This window comes from Notothenia rossii, assembly GCF_949606895.1.
Source record: "Notothenia rossii genome assembly, chromosome: 8".
NCBI classification, from domain to species: Eukaryota; Metazoa; Chordata; class Actinopteri; order Perciformes; family Nototheniidae; genus Notothenia; species Notothenia rossii.
In genome coordinates, this window is record NC_136906.1 from 34070559 (window position 1) to 34096005 (window position 25447).

Here is a 25447-nt window from a genome sequence, read left to right on the forward strand (position 1 = left end):
ATATAATTGCAAATAGAAAGTGGTCTAAAGGTGGTGTGAACGTTACATTTCAACGTTACATTTCAATGTGGTGACCACGTTATTTCATCCATACAAAATCACGTGGCCTCCACGTAAATTGCCACGTTGTCACAACAACAGCATCACGTGGCTGTAACGTGGCAGCCACGTGCAATTGTTAGCTGTGTAAATACACAGCTGAGAGCTGCCGTTTCATTCAGACTGTTTAAAAAACTGTAACAACGGACTATTTTTCTTAGCGGATGCATGTCAATTTAAATCAATACATACAACTATTTTTTAAATCAATACAACTATTTTTTAAATCAATAAAAACATTTTCTAAATCCATAAAAGCATTTAAATTAATATTGGGAGTCATGTCGTTACTTTGTTGAGAATGTGGCCGTGTAATAAGCGGGATAATTTGCAGCGACTTGTTCCTTATGGGGAAAATAACACCCGTCATGTGTGTGTAGAGGTGTGTGTGGTTAAAACACTTTCATGAAGTGAAGGAATTTCCTTCTATAAAACAGCTGTGGGCAGCAGTGAGTGTCACGGACATGAATTCATAGATCAAGGCAGACTGGTGCACACACTCTCCTGTCCTGCCAGGCGACACGCCCGTTCTAAGCCGTGTCCCTCACTCCTCACATCCCAAGCTACATCCCCACAAAGTGTATTATGTTGTTACATCGTTTCAGATGTTATGTTTCAGTTGTGCTCTGTCTATGTTCAGTGATGCAAACTTGTCACCTTTTCGGCGAAATTCGCCGTTTTGAATCCAAAATAGGTCGTTTGTGTGATTCATGTAGATCTGCAATAAAAATATTTTTGGGGTATGGGGGGGTCTGGGACCCGGAGTAATCTGCGGCCGTGAGCTTTTATGTGCCATCATGACACGTATGTTGTTCTTTTTTATATATATTATAATGAAGTGCGAGCTGTGTGCTCGAGTCTTCCTGGCTGTCGGCTCTGCTCATGGTGGATGTATAATAAGGCTTTGCTGCTCCGAGATGATGGTCTAGCTTCAGCAGCTACATTACCTACGGGTGCGTTCGTTAATATTAACTGTGCGTCCGGAGTCACTGTGGCACAGACTGGACCGCTGGTGAACAGCTGTTAGAACGGGCCGTTCAAGTGTTCAGAGCAGAGCTCCCTGTCGGAGCGGCAGAGCGTGATGTGAACTGAAAAGTTTTTCTGTGGCAATATTATTTAAGGAATCGTTGAGCTAGCTAGCTAGCATACATTGTCACTATCTGCTAACGTTAGCTTTAGCCTTCTATTTCTAATAGTTTTTTTCATAGGCTATAAACAGAGGTGGTATAAGTATATGCAGAGCTCTCAAGTCTCACGCGACACACGCATTTCACTCCATTCACACGCTCACACGCCACACCTTGTATTTCTCACGCAGAGATTTCTTTCCAGGGTACCGCCCACCAAGTTGCACCGCAATTTTGTAAACAAACTAGGCTTGTTTTGACATTGACATTCGCGATACAGAGGGCTTCATACTCCACTAGCACAGACAAACTGCATGATATGCTATTCAATGTTTATTGAATTCCGTGTATTTGCAATGGATGTTCCTAAAAAAACACATTTAACATCATCATCATGATGCTGCTGCTGCTGCTATTCCTTTGATAGTCACCTGTCGGTCTCCTGTCCTTTCTGAAAGCCATAAAGATGACATTAGTCATTTAGATAAATTGTGTCCTCAATTACCATGGGATTACTGAAACTACCATGAATTTAAGAAAATGGTAGAAATTAATCTAATCTGAATTTTGAAGCATTCCTTTAGATCCCCTCCCTCTAAATATATCAATAAACATTAGAAAATGATGCTCCTGACTACCATACAAGTTTAAGAAGATAATATTGGTTTTAAAGAATTCAAAGCTATAAACAGCAACAGGCTCTTTAACCAAGGCACTGTTAGCCTAACATGTAAACTAGTTGTTCACACTAATCCTAATATTATCACTTAATATTAGCAAATTCTATTTTATTTTTTAAAACGTATTGATGTAAATACATACACATATCGATTTGTTGTATAAATATTGCAAATCAAAACCTTTATTCACTAATAATTACCAAAAATCGTAGTTCTATCTTCTGTTATCAATTTATTCACATTGTCCGCCATGAACTTCCGGGAAACGATCCTCGTCTACATGAACCACGTGACGATAACCATTTTTGGACTTCCGCTGTCGTAACTCTTCTATCTATATGGCGCTGGGAGGCAGGAGTCGCAGGACCAAACCATTACATGTAAATAGAGGGGGGTGTACAGAGGCTTTGGATAATTAACTTTTGGAAGAAAATAAGTTAAATGAATCGTAAGTTTAGTGAGTAGCCTACTACGCAATATAACGTTATATTAATGTTAATTATTGATAAAAGGATACTTACATTTTTTTTCTTAATGTTTTAAACATTTTGGGGCCCCCTGCTAGTCACGGGCCCTTAGAATCGTCTTAACCTTTCACCCCCTTACGGCGCCCCTGCCATGAACCTGAATAGACCTGTAACAGTAATAATATCTTTAAAAACTACAAAAAAAATCCCTTTCTATCAGCTGTGCACCGTTATGGTGTAAATATAACCTATCTACCAATTGGATCAAATATAAAAGTCAGCCTTATTAGTGTTGATACTGCAAGGAGACATATTGTTTGAAAAGAAATGGAAGATGTTGTTTAATTGCTAATATATTTAGGATCGACGTCATGTATTCAGTTTTGGCGGCATTTCTTACAGTTTGTCAAAAGGTCTTCTGATAAGGGCTCTATAAATAAATATCTACGGCAGATATGTAATATTTAATGCAGCCGAACCGTGTATTACAATGCCGTTATGTGATGACTTCCAAAGAGAAAAGCAAGAACACTCGGAATAAAGTATTATTTTATTTAAAAAAAATGTTTTTCCGATTTCATATCGCATAAACACCATATCCCGACATGCATTGCGGCTAAATCAATCGATGTTTTAGCCTATCAAAACCTCTGAAAAAAGAAAGGTGTCTCTCAGAATCGAAAGAGAAAAATCTATGGGAAAAACACAAAAGCATTGTACACACTTTAAACCAATACATGTCGTATAATTAATAAGGATAAACTGATGTTTTGTGTTGATGAGTACTGCAGATATCACTGTTAAATCATTTGATTGTTGGTTTTATTAGGAAAACGTCGAGACTGGAAATACTGTTTTCAACCCGTAACTTTACATGGAGGCTGCCGCATACCTCAAACCCTCTTCGTAATATCTATCAAGCTATAGATCCTACATATCGACTGGACGTGGATTCTAAAAGTACAATATACACTTCTTGCTAGAAATCTAATCAAAAAGTGTTTTAATGGCCAAACTATCCTACAATTTAGGATTTTACAGAGAGGGTTATTTGTGAATAAACAACCATCTGTAACGTTGCATTCAACGGGAGCACTAGAGGGCGAAAACTTTAAAACGTAATTATAGGACGTATTAAGCGCTTGAACAAATGACATATTTGGTCGTAATAAGGGCCTGAACAATCGGCCCATTTGGTCGTATGAGTTGGAGGACTTGTTGGATAAAGAGTGCATCTAACGTTCCGCTGTTCATTAAAATACAAAACCATCATGCTCTTACTTTGAAATCATGTGGAAATGTCGTCATCAGCAGGCCATCATGTGGTTTCCGAAAATAACCGAGTGACACGAGCAGATTTTAGCTGAGACCGGTGGAAAGCATGTCTCAAAATTCCTTGTGTGTAAAAAGACGATCCACGAGCAGAGATTTGAGATCCGCAAGCGCATTTTTGTTCGACAAAATACAAACTGGATTCACAAATGCCTGATCGAAAGTTGTAAATGTTAAAGAGATATTCAAAGATCTTTTTTTTATTTGTGAAAATATTTAGCGTATTTGGAGATCCGTTTTATATTTGCTAATTTATTTGTGAGTTTGCAAATCTTTTAAATGCATTTGTGGATGGTGTTTTACATTTACAAATCACATATTTACACACAAATTATTTTTATGTTCACACAAATAATTATGAGACATATCTATGCCCATACACTGGCGTTATAGATGTTCGCCTAGGGTGCCAGATCTGGGGAGGCGCTGCGCTGGCAGTTCTGGGAGGGAAAAAACATTTTTGACCGTTGGTGCTCATCCTAATTTTCAGCCTCCATTCATAATTAAGTAAATGTAACACCCTTTTCACCCCGGTTACACTTTTCATTTGCCCTGTACGATGGGCGCTGTAAGTGATGAAAATGGGGAATGTTGGCTTATCTGGCACCCGCAGCTCACAGCCAAAGTGCGAGTGAGTGTGGGAGCGAGCGAGGGAGAAAGGGAGGGTGCACCGGTACCAGTGCTGTTGTTATTAGCATCTGGTGCTAGCTGCTCTAACGGATATTAGAAAAAGATGTTTCTACAATAATGTGGAGGGAGAGTCCTTTCCAGTCAGACTGAGAGGCTGATAACTACAGCTCAGTGAAGTAAAGGACTCTGAGTGTTTAGATAGTTCACTTTAGTCTAAGTTATCTCAGTGGGTCTCAAAAGTTTTGATCACAATTTATGTAAACACGTATTTCAGTAAAATATATTTCGCGCCAGCTAAAATCTCGCCTGGGCTACAAATTGTCAAGAGCCGGCCCTGAGACCAAGTATGAGTTGTGAGCTAGACGGCCTCTCACACACACACACACACACACACACACACACACACACACACACACACACACACACACACACACACACACACACACACACACACACACACACACACACACACACACACACACACACAAACACAGTATACTTTGATTTTGGATCTAAAATGAAAGTCTTTGCAGTGCTGTTTAAGATAATAGAATAGCAATGCCTCAATGTAGACATGGACATCTCAAATTGAATTGTCTTGGTGTGTGTGTGTGTGTGTGTGTGTGTGTGTGTGTGTGTGTGTGTGTGTATGTGTGTGTGTGTGTGTGTGTGTGTGTGTGTGTGTGTGTGTGTGTGCGCGCGCGCGTGTGTGTGTGTGTGTGTGTGTGTGTGTGTGTGTGTGTGTGTGTGTGTGTGTGTGTGTGTGTGTGTGTGTGTGTGTGTGTGTGTGTGTGTGTGTTTGAGCTCATCTATTAGATTGAGACTGCACTCTTGAACTGCAGCCATGCCACTTTATCTTCTGCTGCTCATTGTGCACACATGACCACACACATGCACACACACGGGCAGACAGCCCTGTTGAACTTGATATGAGTTATGGAAAGGAAAACAGGAGTTTGAAGTCAGACCGTATGAGGTCACTCTGAAAGAATCTCCACTTTTTCTGCCTTCCTGTTTTTTCAGAGAATGATTTTATTTGTGGTGCTGGCTACTCTAAACGAAATACAAGAAAGGGCCAATGTATTTTTGTTTTCGGTAAAGGCAGAATTACAAAAGGCAGGAAAAACCAGGTGAACAATTGATCACATGACCAGCAGAGTGAGATGGTTGTCGGGTTGGTGAAACCTGATGTGAGAGTGGACTTTAGATTACACTACCTGTCATGAAAAACATTGACTGTGTTCTGGGGTTCTGCTTGTACCTCAGTTTGGGACATGCACTGACAGGTCTTGCTGATTTTATGGCGCCTATTTACTCCAAGTAGATGTTTTGTTATCATGTAATATCATATGTGCTTCATTGTAGCAGGAAATTTGTCTCTCACTTCTCCACGAGGAGTCTGTGCTATCAATCAATCAATCAATCAATGTTTATTTGTATTGCCCAATATCACAAATGTTACATTTGTCTCAGTGGTCTTCACAGTTTGTACAGAATATTGGTATGACAATATGACACCCTCTGTCCTTAGAACCTCACATCGTACAAGGAAAAACTTCCGGAGAAAACCCACAGTTTAAAGGGGAACATGGGAGAAACCTCAGGGAGAGCAACAGAGAAGGGATCCCTCTCCCAGGACGGACAGACGTGAAATAGATGCCGTGTGTAAATCGAATAGATAATACATTTTACAGCGTAGGTAGACCAAATGCTTGGAAATGCATGTGTCTATAATAAGAAGATGAATCAACGAGGATGTCAACAGTCCTGTGGGAGCCATCAGGGAAGTAGTATGATGAGAGTCAGGCAGGACCACAGTGACAGGTTCAGCCACGACTCGAAGTCCAGGACTCAAATCCAGAACTCAGGATAGAGGATCCAGGACACCGGACCACAGCAACAGGATTAGCCTCGACTCAGGATCCCGGCGTATATATGGACACCAAAAAGAAATTTGGGGGAAGCTGGGTTATTCAGAACATGAGAGTACACGGGTACAGACAGACAGAAAGACGAAGTAAGGTGTCCCCCGACGGTCTAAGCCTATAGCAGCTAAACTAACTTGTCTACATACATGCACTCCCTTAGGATAGGTTGAGGGAAAAGGGTAGCAAGCAAGAAGTAAGGAACAGAGGTGGAGAGGCACAACGTGTCTACGTCAATGCACTCTTATTAGATTATTTTATCAACTATAAGCTTTATCAAAAAGGAAGGTATTAAGCGTACTCTTAAAAATGGATAGACTGTCTGCCGCCCGAACACAAACGAGTTGTGTATGTCTATAACTAAATGACATTGACATTTGTTTGTTTGTTTGTTTGTTTGAACATGTCCAATAGTTATTGCTATTTTCCTTTTTCTCTTGATCATGAAACGTGTTCAATTGTTTAAACTAGGTTCACTCTTTTTTTAGGCGTAGGTGTTAGCAGAATTTGTATGCTCTCTAGAAGAAATCAGCCTTGTTCAGCTCTGCATTCCTTGGTAGTGTTTTTCTGGACTTTTGAGGTTGACTTTACAAATCTCAGTGTACAGCGTTTCCATTGGGAAGAACATTTTCTTTTATATAGCATAACGTCTATTTTTTTACTTGAGATCATCAATGAACAGATTAGAGTTAACTGTCATGGTCATTAGTGCCAAGTAGGTTTAGCTCCTTATTTTTTTTAGTTTTTTGTGTTAAAGACATGAATGCTGATTGCAGAAACTACATTTTAGCATACGTTTTAAAGGATATAGCAGATTTATATAATTCCAGCAGAGTATTCCTATTTACGGTAGTATGGGCCAATTCCACAAATCATGAATGACTTCTATTGCCAATGCAGTGTCCTTTATGTGGAGGGGGTGGATAGTAAGTGGCCTCTGAACACTGCTTCTTGCTGGTTGGGATACCAGTAAATGTAGAGAAGAGCTAACTGCAGGCAAGACGCAATGAGAAAACAACTGGTGTGTGTGTAGGGGATCTGAGGGAGGGTGCTGTCCAGTGTGTGTGATGAGGTGATGACTGAGCTTGCCACCCAGGCTCCAGAACCAGAAGAGGGGGATGAATATGGGGAGGAGGAGGAGTGTGTTTACGTGTTTAGATGTCCCAAAGGCTCTCAAAAGGTCAACGGGTCGCAGAGACACCCGGAAACCCCCGCTACATTCCTCACCGTAGCCCTGCATGTGTGTGTGTGTGTGTGTTTGTGTGTGTGTGTGTGTGTGTGTGTGTGTGTGTGTGTGTGTGTGTGTGTGTGTGTGTGTGTGTGTGTGTGTGTGTGTGTGTGTGTGTGTGTGTGTGTGTGTGTGTGTGTGTGTGTGTGTGTGTGTGTGTGTGTGTGTGTGTGTGTGTGTGTGTGTGTGTGTGTGTTGTTTTGAGTGGGTCACCCAGAGGCCATGCAGTCACGTGGATGTGAAAGGCCTCACTGCTATTGAAATGCATGAAGTTCTCCACAGGCCGTGTTGTGTCAAATGTTGTGTCTCTTTAATTCATGAGAAGGAAGACACCTTGGTCCTTTACCTTTAATCACTTCCACTTTCTATTCCTACTTCCACTTCTTGCAGGAAAGTTTTGCACATTTCTTGGAGGTTAAAGCTTACTCCTATATCACTCTTCTGCAAATGTGATGTGTCACCTTTCAAGTCTTTTCATTATTTTTGGAGAGAGAACATAAAGAGCTGAAATCTACCTCTTGATAGAGTGGTGCAGGAATGAGTGCTAAAACCCAGAAATGAGTTACCACTTCCTGTATCCTCATTTCGATTTCAGGTTTTTTTTTAATGTGTTTTGGGCTAGATCCCACAAATAAGGTCTGAAGAAATGTTTTGGGTGAATGTCTGAAGCTATGAGTCATAAAAGCTTTGGTTTCTACCAAGACTAAATAAACTACTAAACGTCATCACGCCAAACTTTAGCCGCCTTTAGTTTAGCTGATGTGAAGTCATGTGACCACGCTGTAGTTAGTTTATAGCCAGATTATCCTGCTGATACAAAAAGTGTTTGTTTTCAATTTTACATATTTTTGCTATCTTATTTGTATGCAGTATACCACAACCCAATAGAAAAATCCCCTTGCTTTTAGTCGTCTTTTCTCATGCTAACTTCAGGGTCGGCCTTAAAAAAGATGTCGTCGCTGCACCAGTTTAAACTCTAGCAACTGTTTTTATCACACAAACAGAAGATAATAGTGCATAAATGGGGACTGTTTTCAGCGGCAGAATAATCCACTTTTGGGGCTACAGTGTGTGTGTGTGTGTTCACGGTAGGCTAATAACGGAACATGTTACCGAGTGTAACAGTGTTGAATCATGGAGCTCTAGGGCAACAAAACAACTTCAGATTGCCAATTCCCAATATGATAAATAAAATAATCTGATTCTGAATAGTATTCCTAGTAAATGCTTTCTAGGAGTTTTTCCTCGTTTCCATGCTTTTGGGTGAACTAATTAATGCTTTTTATAGCAGAAGGCATGCATGTTGGGACTTTAGATCACTAAAAGGATTGGTTCCTCTGAACAGGCCAAAGATTTGAGTTGTTTGTAAAGTAGAACGGCTTTCAAATGCTTGATATGTTGGAAATATTACAAGAAACCTCAGTCATGTCTTATTAGGCCCCGTCCACACGGAGACGAAGCGGGTATTATCCACTACATCCACACGAGGCCGTAACGGAACCGCGGAAACGGAGCCCCCAAACGATAACGCATCCCAAAGTGGGAAGGTCTGGTAACGTAACGCTTCCGGCACCGTGTGTACGCCCTAAACGATCATAGTCCCGCCTCTCCCCACCTCTGCTGCTCGACCCTGCGTCACCCGTGTCATTGCTGATGCGTTTCGCCAACAACAACAACAATGGCGGATCACATGGTTGCGTTCATGCTCCAGACGCTACTGACCATGCTACAGATGTTAGTGCAAAATCTACAGCTCCTCTACCACAGGGGTTCCCCGAGGGGGGGTCGCGAGATGATTACAAATAAAAAATGTAACCCTAACCCTTTTTTTCTTTTATTATAATGAATAATTACGCGTGCATAGACATTTATCAGGGGCGGACAGACCATCTATAGAATTTCCCCGCAGCGAGGCTCCCCCCAGTTGACAATCCACTAGTCGGACGGACACGTAACTGGTGCCGATTCCGTGTTGACGGAAGACTTTTTTGATATCGACCTCGGTTCGTTTTCGTCTCCTGGGCCTTAGTATCATACAATGATCAGTATAAGAAGTACATCATCAAAGGTGCAATGCAATGCAAGTGCAATGGAGTGACAGAAGAGTCTTTAATGAGGTAGCTTATAGTAGAAAAAGACAAGCAGAACATGATTAGAGTGTCACTAAGGCAGAAAAACTGATAAAACTCAGTCAGTCACCTCTCATTTTAAAACTTTATGAAAAAGAACAGTCCCAGAGATTTCATATTACACAAGTAAGACATTTTGTTCCGAGTTACTTTGTCAGATTTAAGGCATCATGATCTTCAGCAATAACAAAAGAAGAAGGGAAAGCACCCCCTCCACATTTCTCCCATGATTAATAATCAATCACATCAACTGCATCCAATAATTTATTCTCATGAGATAGGGCAAACATGTTTTCATGTAATTTCCTACATTTTCCATTGAGCAAGGAAACGTTTCTGACGAGCATGTCAGCATCATTGAGCATATTTTCACTAGTTTTCTGTAAACATGTCCCCCCCCCTCCATACACACTCACACACACACTTCTCAAATTTGACACAATCTTGTAAATCAGCCTTTTTGTCGGTCAGAACAGAAAAAACAATAATATTCAAGTTTACGTTTTCTTTTGGGGGGAATTTGTCTAAACATTTACCCTGTTGTCACATAGTGCAATCACCACTTAAACAATAACAAAAAAATATTTAAGGTTTCAAAAGTATAAAATATAGCTACAAAGAGATAAGACAAACGTGTGTTGCCATCAGAGGCTCCCTGTATTTCTGATCATAAGGCTCTTTTAGTTAGGCTTGGCTGGTATCATATTTTAATTCACAAATTCACAGTTTTGTGTGTTGAATATTCATGTCAACACAATATCCCCGAGTTTCCCTCCAATTACATCAATCATGAAGGCTTTTACTGAGGTAAAACCTAAATACCAGCATACTTATGTCGACCCTGAATAACCCAATACCCTGTAAATCCAATAAAGATAAAGTGGATCCCATCATCATTACAGCATCATCATCAAATCCCTGTTCACAGTGTTCATCCATAGCTAAAAATAGTTTCTATCTCCCCCATTTGGGAGGCAATCTCCCCAAAAAATATCTCTAAACTCAGGAATCTGGTCCCTGACAACACCTTTTCAGGCTCTGAATGTGGCATGGGTTTCTGATTAATCCTGTTTGATCCATGCTGTCAGAAGGATCCAGCACCAAAGCACCATAAGGCCGTGGTTGCCAACATTTTGGCTTCCGTCCTTTAAATAGAAAAATGTACCACAAAATTAAGCAAACCAAAGGATATGGTCTTAGTGTGTGCATACTGTGTGTTCAGTTGAATCAATAACTTTTTTTTTGTTTTGGTTTGGTTCGGAAGAACTTGCAGAGTCTGAACGAATATTCCAGGTAGATGATCAAAAATACTTTGAAAACGTGTGCCACTGTAGCTCACCTGGTTGAGCTAACGGAAACCTATATTTGGGCTTGGTTCCCTGTTACAGACTCAGGGTTCAAATCCGACCCGCGACAGTATATGAGATCACTGACCCTGTCGATCAGCCTCTTCAGCCTCTGCATTTCTGGGCAATTTACTGGATCTCAAACTTTGAATGCAGAAGTTTAGTTGCTGGTGTTTTTAAACCTGAAATCTGGAGTACATCAAGTGGGCTAACATGGAATGCATTTTATAGTGCAGTATCATCTCGTTACACCAGGGACCACCTCTGAAATACGTCCTGTCAAGTCCCAGAGAATAAAATATATGAGGTGTGGACTGGCATCTGGAGGGGGGGCAGTTACCCTTCTGGAGCATAGCACCGAACCCCAAACTACATGGGGGCCGGACTCAGGCCACTATTCTTCTTCTTCTTTCTTGTGTCACCCTTGATGTGCATTGTTGTTGCTGCCATGTGAGTGGCAATTCAAAATAATTTGTTAAATAAACTAAACAGAACAACAAAACGGCCATCTTTGTCCCACAACACCTGAGTGACAGTTCTGCAGAACAAGTCAAGTCGCGTGCACCAACTACGTCTCCGAGCTCGGGGACGCGCCTGGAGACGTGGACACGGAGGAGTTGTCGGTGTCCTCCAGCTCCTTGAGACCGCTGTCGGTACCAGAGGAGCGCGCTGTGGATGAGACGCCCTCGCGCTCGCGCTTTTTCTGCTTCATGCGCCGGTTCTGGAACCAGATCTTCACCTGCGTCTCGTTGAGCTCGAGCGTGGCGGCGATCTCCACGCGCCGCGCCCGCGTCAGGTACTTGCTGAAGTGAAACTCCTTCTCCAGCTCCGTCAGCTGCCGCGTGCTGAAGTTCGTGCGCATGGCGTTGTTGTGCGCGCCCGCGAGGCCGAAGTCCGACACTTTGACTGGGTGGAGGAGAGGGAGAGACAGAGAGAGAGACACGGAGTAGAGAGAGAAGTGGTTAGAAACGTGTTTTGGAACTTATAGAATAACTTTGGAACGAGGAAATCAAGGCTGAAAACTCTATCTTTATAATCAATTTTAAATTACCCACTTGTTAAATATTGATTTCATTTGATTTTTAGCCACTTTCTGTCTGCTTAACTCTATAATGTGTTACATTGAAGGTTTTTGGTTATTTGCATTTTCTGTGTGTATTTAATGATTTGAAAATATGCTTTACATAAAATGCGTATTATTATTATTATTATTATTATTATTACTACTATTATTATTATTGTTATTATTATTATTATTATTATTATTATTATTATTACTAATGTTATTGTTATTACTATTATTATTAAAGAACAAAAAGTCTCCCCTGTTGAAATTAAATATGTCCTTTTGGAAACTACTGTTTTCATGTGTTAGGTTAATAGGTTTGTTAGGTTTAAATCCAGAGTGTATGAGGCTTGTGTGGTTAGTTCAACCATGAACTTCAAGTGAAAGTAGACATTACAGAGAAAAATGTTTAAGTTCTTAAGTTCTGTATGAACCAAATACAAAGAGGGGTGGGGTTCCGACTGTCTGTTTGTGTGTGTGTGTGTGTGTGTGTGTGTGTGTGTGTGTGTGTGTGTGTGTGTGTGTGTGTGTGTGCGCGTGTGTGTGTGTGTGTGCGTGCGTGCGTGCGTGCGGGGGGGGGGGGGGTGGGGGGGGGGGGGGGTCAAGATAACAGGGGTGAAGTAACCCGTCTGATATATCCATTAAGAGAGAGGAGGACCCAGACCTGCTCTCTGTCCGGAGAGACAGGACTGGACAAGTCTCTAAAATAAACGCGATTTAATTTATTTTACTTTTAAACTACAAAATGCAAGGGGCCAAGTTTAATTTTTTTGAAAGATTTAACTTTTTTACCCAATGTTGGCCAAGCAGACAATAACTTATGAAGAGTATATTTTTGTTACGTTATCTTATTCTTTTTTAACATGTATTATGTAATTATACGCTAAACTTTACTCTGTCACTCGAAAGGATTACGCTGACAATTGGTGTTAGCATAATTTAAAAATGTAATCTAATGTACAACTCCTATGACCATAAAGCAGTTATTGTATTGTATTGTCGTTTAACTTGTAAAACCAATGCGTAAACATAATGAAACGTGACCTGTGTTGATGTTCCTCATTAAACATGGTGGATAGGACAGTAACAAACATATTTTGTTCTTTGTTCACAAATATCAGTCTGTTTACAGTGAAACGAATTGAGACTTGACAAGTGAAATATACAAAGGAAAGAACAAACGGAAAGAAACATTTACATCAGAAAAGCCATCTGTGAACACACACACATCACAACTGAGGCCTGCAGGGGAACAAACGCATGTGTCTGTATATTATTAACATTATAACATCATTTATATTATATGTTAGAGGAAGCTAAACTCTTTCGTTCGTATTGTTACAAAATAATCAATGAACACAACTCTGTCCTTTACATTTCATGTCACATCGTAGGCTATTTATAATAGGCCGGGTTTTATTTCGCACCTCGCCACAGCATTTCAAAAATGATTACGCATGTTTTGTAAAAGCTTATTTAAGGTCATTTTGCTGCAGCTCTTGCAATGACAGCCATTGCTTCTCATGGGAAACCTTTGAAATGATTATGAGACATATAATCTGCAGGCCGAGGCCCTTTATAATGCTGCTAATACTCTAAAGGCACCACAACGGACCACATTTCACCATAGAATCCGCCTCTTCTTACCTGTTTTCGGGGGGTTCCTCTTCACCTTCATCCAGTCGAAGGTCTGCCCCTGCCCGGCCTGCTGGCCCTCCTCCTCCCCATTCCCACGGTCCTGGGACACCGTTAGCTCTCCGTAACCTCCTCCGTGTGGAAGGCCCAGGAAGCCCGCAGCGTCCAGACCCCCGCCGAGCTGCTGCGGGTACTGAGACCCGGCCAGAGCGCCCTGAGGCCCGCAGTAGGCCCCGGCCAGGGCCCCGTAGCTGGGGGCCGAGCTGGGGTAGGTTGATTGATGATAGTAAGTGGAGGCCGCTGACTCATCCATGAAGTACTGGGATTGTACCGTGTTGGGGGGGCCTATCGCGTTTGTGTAATCCGTGGCGCACGCCTGGCCCGCGTAAGCCCCGGTGCTGCCCCCGGTCCCGTTATTATACACAGTCCCGCTTTGTGTCTGAAGGTGATGGTGGTGGTAGCCGTTGTGTGTCTGCTGATGTTCGTGATGTTGCTGTGGATGCTCTCCTCCACCTCCAGAGCCCCCGTACAGACGCCCATCTCCGGTGTAACCCGCTGCCCCGGCGCCTGTTTCGCTTCTGGTCCCGTTTACGGGAGCTGGAGAGCAGCTGGGTCCCGTATGGAAGGAGCCAGAGGTCACCGGGAAGCCCTGATCCAGAGGATGGTGATTCAGAGGATGGTGGTGGTATCCGGGTTTAGGCGCAGAATAAGCGCCGGGCCCCGCTCTGTTACAGATGGAGTATTCCACAAACGAGTTCATGTTGTCCATGCAGACCGCAGGCGGAATTAAGTTTAAAATTATCCGCAAAATTAGCAGAAATTGAATAAAAAATATATATCAAAAGTCTAAAGATTCCATAAAAACGTTTTTCCAAGAGTCAATATGGAGGTGTGAAACCCGGTTATTCACAAGACTAGACCTGTCCAAACGAAAATACAATATTTTGTAAAAATATAAGAAGAATATCAAATCTACAAATGTTCTAAATAAGCAAAGTGATATCAAATAAAAAATAAAAAGTCAGAATCTTCCAACATGGAGGAAAGAGAGTGGAATCTGCGCGTCCCCGAGCAGAAACACACATGAGTAATGTTCTCCGCCGCGGTGTGTGTGTTCGTGTGCGTCAACAGAAGTTCTTTCTGTCAGCAGCTCAACCTGAACTCTCCAAAGGTTCCTGAGTGACAGAGGGAAGCACCGCGAGAAGACAGAGAGCCGCGAGTCACCTACACACAGGTCACACTCCGCGTGCATCAATTCGGTCTCTGTTTCTCTTACCTTCTCTTCTCTCCCTTCTTTTCCGTAACTATCTCCTCTCTCTTTCTCTCTTTTTCTCAGTGCCACTTATTTGCTTACCTCTTCCGCGGGTCACGTGGATTTAAGTCACGTCGCCTATGGTGACCGGGGGACAGAAGTTGGTCAGCCCGTCGCATGAGAGGGGGAACCACCGTGTATTTGTGTGTGTGTGTGTGTGTGTGTGTGTGTGTGTGTGTGTGTGTGTGTGTGCGTGCGTGTGTGTGTGTGTGTGTGTGTGTGTGTGTGTGTGTGTGTGTGTGTGTGTGTGTGTGTGTGTGTGTGTGTGTGTGGGGGGGAGGGGGACATTTGGGTTCAGGAGTGGAGTTTGCGCGCATTTGGATCGACGCACGCGCCTCATCCATCACTGGCCGTGACATCAGCGCGACAAAGAGACTTCAATCAAACCGGCCCATCAATCTGATCTGAGCCCGGTCTGTCAGAGCACAGAGAGAAGCTCAGAAGAAAAGAGGAGCGGAGAGCTGGCCTGCTGCTTCCAGACCTCCTCACCCAGAATATCCCAGAATGCAAGCTGCTGCTGCTAATCGTAACTCCTGCAGCAATAAAACCCACTACTGTACAATAGGGTTGTCCTTCGTGAGAGGTACATTTTTTATTTTAAGGACCACCCTACTGTACAATCTGCTCCTTAGGTTTATACGCTTTTCCTCCCTGTAGCAGCACAATCAGCTCGGTTGCTGGTTACCCACCACACACACCAGGTGCAATACTTCTTTAAGAGAGTTGAATATCGTTACTGCTGGCTGTCTATTTCTTTGGTGAAACACACTAACAATGCTATCACCAGGGTTAGCATTTTTTACAATGCAATCAAAGTATAATATCAGAGGAACATACCCCAATGTTACTGTGTTGCTTTTGGATTACCGTGATATTAAAAAAGGTTAAATAGACATCAATAAGCTGGTCTTTAATTAATTGTATTATGTAACCTTAGAAAAGAAGAAACCAAGATATTTGGTTAGAAATGTGTCCTTTGTGCAGGGATTTTATTTATAGGAAAACCTGCCTTTCATTAAGCATATTCAGCCTATACCAACAATAAAAGCTGTAAGAAGTGAAGTCTTAAAATGTGTAAGCATGTGCATCAATATATATCCGTCTTTACTTCAAGTATAACCCTGCTAATAATCCCCATTTTGTAGAATGTAACACACACATCTACCTTTCTTATCCCTTCATGCAGTCCTTTACTCCACGAGCCTGGTTATTACTGGCTGGTACTTCACTACTTTGATTTGACTTAGATAATGCTGCTCCTTGTTTTTTAGTTACCTTGGATGTGCACACTCTTTGCTGTAACCCTGTAAATTCCCCACTGTGGGACCAATGCTGGTATCATGACTTCTGTAAAGTTGTGATAAAAACCCTCATGTTGTGTTAAAATCCCCCGGCCTTCTATAATAGGAATACAAAACAGACCTCACATTATTTTCTTAGCGTAATGTTTCATGACATTCCCTTAACGAAGAGAATTATTTATGAGCCGATATTGAACTGATGACAGTAAATGTCACGTCAGTTCTCAGAGACCTCGGCTGTAAAACGGTTGATACTTCCTCCTAAAACCAAACACAGGATTTCATTTTATGAAGTTTTATATAAGTTGGTTCACAACAGAATTTTTGAACATTTTTGTACATCTGATCAAATATCCAAGTCCTATAGGGCCATCATTAATATCAATTTTATTCAACAAATACATGCTGGGATCTGGGTTGGGCATTTTGGTATAGGCGCAAGCTGAAGGTAAGAGGGTGCATCGCCACTGTTACCCGGTGGAGACAAAACGCTACATTGTGCATAAAACATTATGTATTGAGCTCATTAGGTCTTTCTGAATGTATTAGAATGGGGACCTTCGTAGGCCCAAATAATGATTTCAGGTCCAAAGGTTGTTTTTATTTGGTTAAGGTATGCAGCCAATGAACATACAGCATATGTGTTTAAAGATTTTACCATAATGATCATAATATAATGAATGAACAATTACATTACTACTAAAAGAAACACATCACCAAGACATACGACTGGTTGAAACAAGAATAGAATTAAGCCAGATTGCTGAAACTACTTTATTAGGGGGTAAACATTAACGTAACAATATTAGACACTAGACTACTTTGTAAACATTGTATGATCGCTTTCATTTCTGCTCACAAGAAGTTTAGCTGTGATGTATGACCATTTCTTCATTATGTTTGTACCAATGCCATTGCGATCCCATTCATTTGGTGAGTACACTGATAGAAACAGTGTCAAAACTACAAAAATAAACCTTTGGTTGTAATAAACTGAAGTAAAGACCATTCTCATTATACTTAGCTCTGGGTTAACTCATTTGGTTTCACGTTTGAAGTTCATTCAAACCCTAACCCTATCGTCACACTGGCTGAAATGCGTTACGAAGTTACACAGTGTAGTAATTAGGGCTGTCAGTCGATTAAAATATTTAATCGCGATGAATCGCATGATTGTCCATAGTTAATCGCACATTTTTTATCTGTTCTAAATGTACGTTAAAGGAATATTTTTCAAGTTTTTAATATTCTTATCAACATATGAGTGGACAAATATTAATAAAATAATACAATACAAAGTGTGTGTGTGTGTTTGATATTCATGAGAATATTTGACATTGTTCAAATGATAATAAACATTAGCATAAAGCATATTTGTCCATATTGATTAACTATGGACAATCATGCGATTAATCGCGATTAAATATTTTTAATCGACTGACAGCCCTAATTACTACACTGTGTAACTTTGTAAAAATAAACATGCGTTAATCGCGCTAAAATAATTAGTGGCGTTCATTTTTTTTGCGTTAACGCGTTATTGACGCGTTAACATGACAGCCCTAGTCGTAATACGTTGAGGGACAGCCAGTCACTGATTGCTGATCCACTGAGATCCACTTTAACGACACAGGGGCCGGGTCTCAATTCAGGGACTGTATCCTTGGAGGACCCAGCCTACCGGTCAATGACGGATGTGGCCGACGTAGACCGGGTAGGCTCGACCCATGGATGTATAATAAGAACTGGATACAGCGTGGGAGTCGGGGCCTCGTTCATTCCTATGAGAGTTGCTCATTGGCGAATGAAGACAAAATGGCCCAACTTTTGAGAGAGCGAAACGTCACGAAAGTATTAATATAATCATATCCGTTCTTATTGTGCATCCATGGGTAGAGGTAAAACAGTCTATGGGTAAAACTCATGTAGTACTGAACACGTCACATGAACGTGCCGGGCGGCGCGGTCCCGTGGGTTGGATCCGCGTTCATAATGCCGAGGAAAATAACTCTCAGAATAACGTTCTTAGGACATTTTACAACTTGAGGACCGAATGTTTTTAATATGGGCTATACAAATGTTCATACCAGGTAGTTTATTTAGTTTAAAAAAAAAAGATTTACAGGCCACTCTTTCCCAATGTTAGTCAATGGGAAAAAGTGTTTCCGGGCCCAGCGACTGATACAGAAGTGTAGTACCGCCGTTTGGCCACAACGAATATTTTCCTCAGAGTCCGACTCACTTCCTGGGGGCTTGGCTGGACCGAGCGGCCTCTGAAATGAGACGGTCCAGCCTACCGAGCGCTTCGTATTTACGTCACGTGATACTCGCTGTTCTGTTGTGCTGCTCCATTAGCCTGCTAGCAAATTAGCTTACAAGCCAACTCAGCTGAAAAGGATCCAGAAACGTTACTTTTACTTTTTAACTTTAACCATTTTTGGAGATCACCGACGGTGATGAAATAAAGAAGACAATGGCCAGGTAAATAGGATTAAGCTGTTCCTTTAGCCACCAGTAATTTTACATTAGTAAGTTAACAAGCACATTATGTATAGCTGATCATATTATTTCATATTTAAAATAAGTCTACATTTTTCTGTACTAATAAAACAATGTTTTTTTAAATGAACAAAAGCAAAAACAATATTACTTTTCTATTCTTAATATCTAAGAAGATTATATATCTTAGATATAAACAGGTTTATAATAGTTTATAACAGTTTATATTCTCCTTCTTCCCCTAAACCAGCCTAGATGATGTCCCCAGGTCAGCACCTCCAGGTCCAGCAGCGATGTGACTCCCCGCTCTGCTGAAATACACAATTAAACATTTTCTATGGCCTATGTATTGATATAACTAAACTGAATTTAAGACAGTTGAATGACCTAGAGATATCCTATTATTCCACTGCTTATTTACACATGTTGTAAATAATGGTTAAAACCTCAGTAAATGAAATAAACAATGTGTTTAACAATTACTATTTTAATTCAATGTTGTATTTTCATCTAATCAAAAAGTAGAGAGAAGAATATATCCATCCTCTCTCTGCAGCTTCATGTCTTCTATTATTATAACTTTCATCATTGAGACAGAGGAAATCAATCATGTTATTTAACATCACCAGCAGTAAAACAAATATCAGCAAAAGTGGGTTTATGGAGTTGTTTATTTGTATTATATGTGCAGCGAGTATATAGAAGCAGCTGTTTGTGGAATCAGACAGACTCAAGCTATAATCGTTAAATATCTATTAAAAGAAAGGACACAGAGAAAATCTAATTCTGAAACTAAGACACAAAAAAGTGCAAGATAAAATATAGATTAATCTAAACAAACACACTTTTGATTAAGTAATATAATCTTAATTGTAGATTAAATCTAGAGAGTATTGGAAATAAATAAACTGTTAACAGCGATGTAATAAGTATATGCAAAATGAGATGTTATATGTACACAGATGAAATGTGTTAATTTGAAGTAAAAGTGTGTAAGGCTGAAGTGACAGCAGTGATGATCTCTACAGCTCTGCACTCAAACGTTTGTAGGAGTGCAGAAAGCAGAAGTCTGGGTGGACGATGTTCATGAACGCCGTTCTGCTTTCTCCAGCACCACGGGGGTCCAGGTGGATGGCAGCTCTGTCCTCATGATCCCCCGTGCACTTTTCAGAATAAGGGTCCTTCCCCCCACAGATCAATTTTCCCAGAATTGTCCTAATCACAGAGAAAAACAAGAGACAAAGAAACAAGTGAATTAATCATATTAAACACAGACAGACAATCCCCAAAGGATTATTTAAAATGATGTGCAGTTTTGGTTTTAAAAAACTAAAGGGATGAAGTGAAAGTCACACCTGCATCCCTTTGACAGCACTGCACAAACAAACATCAAGCTAAAGGCTGCTGTCCATTTTTGATTGTCTTATTATTATGGGATTAGGATAAATTAAATAAACTTAAACCTAAATAAAAGATGATCAAATAGGCTTTTCTTCATGAGCTGAATACAAAGGTTGTAATGTTGTCCCAAAGTTTAATAAACAGTAAAACATTGCAACATGTCAGAAAAATAAATAAAGCAAACAGCAGCTACACGTCAGGGTAGCCTTTTATAAATCCCACCGGACTGTAGGCGATACCGTCTAAATGTTTACCCTTTGGTCTATTTATGTAATATGAAGTATAACTTATAACAGAGCCAAGATCTCTGTATGACTTTAGTAAACTTCTGAATTGAATTAAGAATAAGTGTAAACCAACAGTGCAGCACGTCCAGCAAGCTAGTTAGCTTCACTAACGTCACATATTTAACCGTATTATTTAACGAAAATGTACGTTTTAATGCCCCTTGGGTTTGACGTGTGTGACGTTAGTTATTTTAAAGTAAGTTAAAACCCAATACTCACATTTATTAGTGATTCCTCCACTTGCTGCTGCTTTTAAATCCACTCTTCTGGGGAGACCTGACCGCCATTTCATTTTTTTTTAAAACTCACTCGTCACCAGCGCGCATTGCATCCTGGGATATGGTAGACCGCGGAGGATACATCAGACGTATACTTAAAATCCCGGAAAAGAAGGCCGCATTCGTGAGCCGCATTCAGAGGAGTCTTGTCTTTTTTTTTTATTGGGACAGCCTTCTTTCGGCGGAAGTGACGTATGCGGTCTACGAATGCAGGCTGTTCTTCAGAAAATTCCCCCTCAGCGGCGACCATCTTCTCTCTTTTCTCCGTCCCTCCCTCAGCCCTAACACTAACACTAATTGTCACATTACAGATTATTCATTTGATAATACCTCTTCTTTGCTCATTTTCCTTACAGGATGCAGGACATCTTTTAATGGATCAAAAGGTCTCCATCGACCAGGGAGCTCGATCGCAGAGATTTTTGGGAATCAGTTTACTTTTCAACAATTGGATCGGGGGGCCATGGATTTCTGATGGCTGAACGTGCATGTGAGGGTGTGTGTTTGCTAATTGAATGAATTAGCTGATCTGTTATAGAAATGAGGTTAAGCAGACAGGAGGCCTTCTGGTCCGTCCTGCAGGACAGGAAGCAGCGAGAGCCTGCACCACAACACAATCTTTTATCTTTTATCCATGAACTGTTCCAGAATAAGGCATAACATTTCTTTCTTCCTTTGGTTCTTTCATTTCCCTTCTTTTTCGTCTTGGTGTTTTTAGGGGAAAACAATAAAATAATCAGTCAGATTTTATTTATTTAGCACAATATTACACATTTTGAGTTTGTCTCAGGGGGTTTACTGTGAGTACAGCATAAGACACACTGTTGCTTAGAAGAAAAAACTCCTGCGGGGGAAAAAAAGTAGAAAACTTCAAGAAGAGAAACAGAGGAAGATCACTCTCCCAGGACAGATGCTGTATGTATAGATTTAAAAGACAATACATTAAGAACAAAGACAATTCAAATGTTAATAATGATTAAGTACATTTATATTATTAAAAAAAGGAAAGAAAAGATGGATCCAAGTGGATGAATTCTAGAAATGCGGTGCCATACAAGCAGCATCAAGCAACAGCAGCTCTCTTTGCCTTTGGTACTTTAAGTATATTTTGATGCTAATATTTTTGTATTTTTACTTGAGTAACATTTGGAATGCAGGACTTTTATCTGTAACAGAGTATTCCTACTCTCTGGTACTTCTACTTTTACTCAAGTACAAGATCTGAGTACTTCTCCCACCTCTGCTTATATATACAGTATGTACTGTATATATGTGTGATATGTATATTTAGAAGTTCATGGGTGTGTATGCAAACGCTTGTATTAATGTGCATAATGTTTTATTCAGAAACCCTGGTAGGTGTTGATATGTGGAGATGAATATATATCCCTATTCTTTCGTTACATGCTGAAACGTTCCTCTCATAACGTTTATAATGGCTTTCATTTTTGGGTCCCTGGCCGAAACCTTGGAATATTAGAACTCAAGGGGGACTATTTTATTTATAAGCTACTTTCTGGCCTTCTGCTTTTACACATGTTGTTCTCTGGTACCTTATCTGTATAGATTCTTTGCATATATTGAATTTATTTAGTAGAATAGAAACAAATATATCTGAACTCTTCCTACTTTGTGTTGCAGCTGCTGCACAGTGGGACTCTTTATGTAACTATTTGCTTTCTAAATTCCACAGTTTGCACACCTTCTCCTTACTGATTACCTCCCTTATTGTAACTTCCTCCAATGTAGCCCTGATCCATTCCTCCCCTCCAGCCTCTGAGGGTCTGACAGCAGACGCACCGCCACCCCGCCGCCAGGACCAGATCAGGACGAGTGGCGTGGGCGTGCAACAAGGAGGGAGGTTAATGATCAGAGAGGGGCTGAAAGGGGGGAGAGGCAGCGAGTGGGCAGGAAGTCTGCAGGAAAAGAGTGGGACAAGAAGAAGAAGATGAAATGACGCCCACACGGCTGTCTGGGAGCTGAAGAGATACAGGAGAGGGGTCAGGAGGTCTCCGGTGCCCGTATGCTTCAACATTCATGCAGTCATTCAGTTCTGTCAATCCTTTCTTTGTGCAGACTAGTTTGTGTGTTGAGTTTGTAACTTTTTCTGTGTTTGCAATAGTCAAATAAAAATTATGAGATTTATTCACCTCAGTTTTTATATGAAACACAGTATTTCTACACTTTAGTATACGGAAGAGGATTAGGGCCATATTCTTTTGTTATCTGACCAAAAGTGAGTATTTCTTTTGAGTTCCTGAAACAGTCAGATTACTACTTTTATAGGTAAAGATCTTAGTACATCTCCGATCTCTGGTGTATTGATTAAGACATTATATGTTTTACAACATATAAATAATAGAATACATTACATGGCATTTAGCTGAAGCTTTTATCCAAAGCGATTTAACAATTCTAGACCTTAAACATGCCTATGGGAGCAATTTGGGGTACGGTATTTTACCCAAGAACTCTTCGACATATTGACTGCAGGAGCTGGGGATTGAGTCACTCACACTTTGATTGGTAGATGACCATTTACCCCTGAACCACAGCCGCCCTTATTTATTATGCATTTTTAGTACATAGTGTTTAGATGCTGCCTCTGCTGCTTACTGAAACCATTAGGGAGCTGAGACACAAAAACACAGAGAGCAAGGGACCAAGAAGTTCCTTTTGTAACAGCTCTGATATGAGTCAGGCATAGTGTTGCATTTAATACAATCAAAGAAAACAACTCCATTCTAGACTTCCATTGGGAACACTACAATAGTTAACAACATTTACGTAGTTTTAATGCCACTCAAATATCCTTTTATCTCAACTTACAGTAACTGTAAGGCAGTGCTTTAATGGTGTGTTGCTTTAGTGTCAAGAGGATGCTCGCTATGTTATTGCTGGTGAGGAACAAGCTAGCAAGCCTTATGCCCCTATTCCACCAAACCGGTTCTGGTTCAAGATCCGTTTGCTTTTCTGATGCTTAACTGGTTGTTCTCTGTAGCTCCACACGCCATTCACAACAACAACAATGCTGGATTGCATCGGTTCGATGATCGTGCTGCTTTTAATCATACGAGCCAGATTAAATAAAATAACTACTTCTCAACCCTTGTACTTTTCTCCAGTGCCATGGTTCATTGTTTATTAATGTGGTTCAGCGGCATTACCGCCGGCTGCAGTGCTGCTCGTCCACCGGAGTTTATTCTCTCGTTAACTCACAGCAGAGTTCAGTCTACCGTTAACTCACGGCAGAGTTTAGTCTCCCGTTAACTCACGGCAGAGTTTAGTCTCCCGTTAACTCACGGCAGCGACCGCTGGAAAGTATTCACTGTCTGACTGTCACACAAGCAGCTGATAAATATCCCCCATCCCAATAAGTGAATGTGTGTCAGTCTGAATTGACGCTGTTTGGCATCACAACGCTGTTATGAAAGTTTCTCTTGTATAAAATGGGTGATGTTAGCATAGCAACCGAAGCTAAACTGACTACTTGACTACTTGTTACTATCCTATTGTGGCATAAGCCGTTTTCTACAGGCACATTTTACCGGCGTATTTTTCACTATGATTCTACTTGTGATGGTCGGACATGACAACCTGTGCAGCCCATGGATTGATTCCATCCGTAAATAATACAAAACAACAGGAAAACATCTGCCTGCTCTCCACAATTATCAATAACAGCGAACAGATGGTCAAAGTAAGGTACAAATAAACAGAATCACATGAAGCCTGGTTAGTGTTGCCTGACTTTATAAAGTGTGTATTTTTTTACAAGTGTGTGGTCACGTTCTAGTCACTTTGCTCAGCACTACTGTTTGTTACACCTTTTATTTGCCGTAGCCTACTCGCCATTAACTGTTATTGCTCAGGTTAATCTCGACCCCTCCGACCTAAGTGTAGCATATTGGTTCTTGGTTCTTGCCGGGCAGCCGAGTGGGGTCAGCTAAGAACCAGTTTTCGGTGCTTAGAGCCGGCTCCGCTGCGGCGGAAACAGGAAGAAACAGAGCTAAATCAGGCTCTAGCCCGGAACCGACCCTGGAGCCGGTTTGGTGGAAAAGGGGCATTACTTAGCGACTCTCAGCCATTTAGATACTTACATGTATTGTTCAGCAGGATAATCTCCACATATTAAAACCACTTTATGAGCAAAGTAAAATCCAATCGCCAGAAGTCGAAACCTAACATTGTGCCACAAACAAACTAGATTCCATGTTGCATGGCTGCGCTTCACCAACGCTAAGCTAAAGACGTTATGGTGTAATGAGGTTTAGTAGTCTTATTTAGACACTTGTTAGCAACCGCTGTTTGTTTTTTACACATTAAAGCTTCAGAAATTCACCAGTGGGGTATTTACTGACTTGTTCTATTTCGTAGTACAAAACGTGAAATCCTCTTCAGCTTGTGTTAACCACAGACCTTATTTCAGACATCTAACCACAAACTCATCCAAAAAAACATTGTCTTTGAGATGAGAGATCCTTGTTCATTTGGACAATCCATTGGAAAGTATTTGAAGAATAGTGTGCAGACCTGTTATGGATAAACATCACTGCAGACAGGAAAAAACAACAAACATGTCTGTCTGTCTGTCTGTCTGTCTGTCTGTCTGTCTGTGTGTGTGTGTGTGTGTGTGTGTATGTGTGTGTGTGTGTGTGTGTGTGTGTGTGTGTGTGTGTGTGTGTGTGTGTCGGTCTGTCTGTCT

General features: G+C 40.9%; 1 protein-coding gene and 1 long non-coding RNA gene across 2 annotated transcripts in view; one reads left to right on the top strand and one right to left on the bottom strand.

Moving 5' to 3' along the window:
- LOC307017354 overlaps positions 1-25447 on the top strand; it is a 527538-nt gene that overhangs the window by 425729 nt on the left and 76362 nt on the right. The window lies entirely within an intron of this gene.
- Positions 11532-14445, bottom strand: hoxb1a (homeobox B1a; the record flags this gene model as incomplete). The annotated part of the gene is made up of 2 exons (XM_079646749.1): positions 13677-14445; positions 11532-11869 (listed from the first exon to the last, which is right to left on the bottom strand). The coding sequence occupies exons 1-2, from the start codon at positions 14431-14433 to the stop codon at positions 11532-11534; spliced, it is 1095 nt and encodes a 364-aa protein (XP_079502875.1). The 5' UTR covers positions 14434-14445.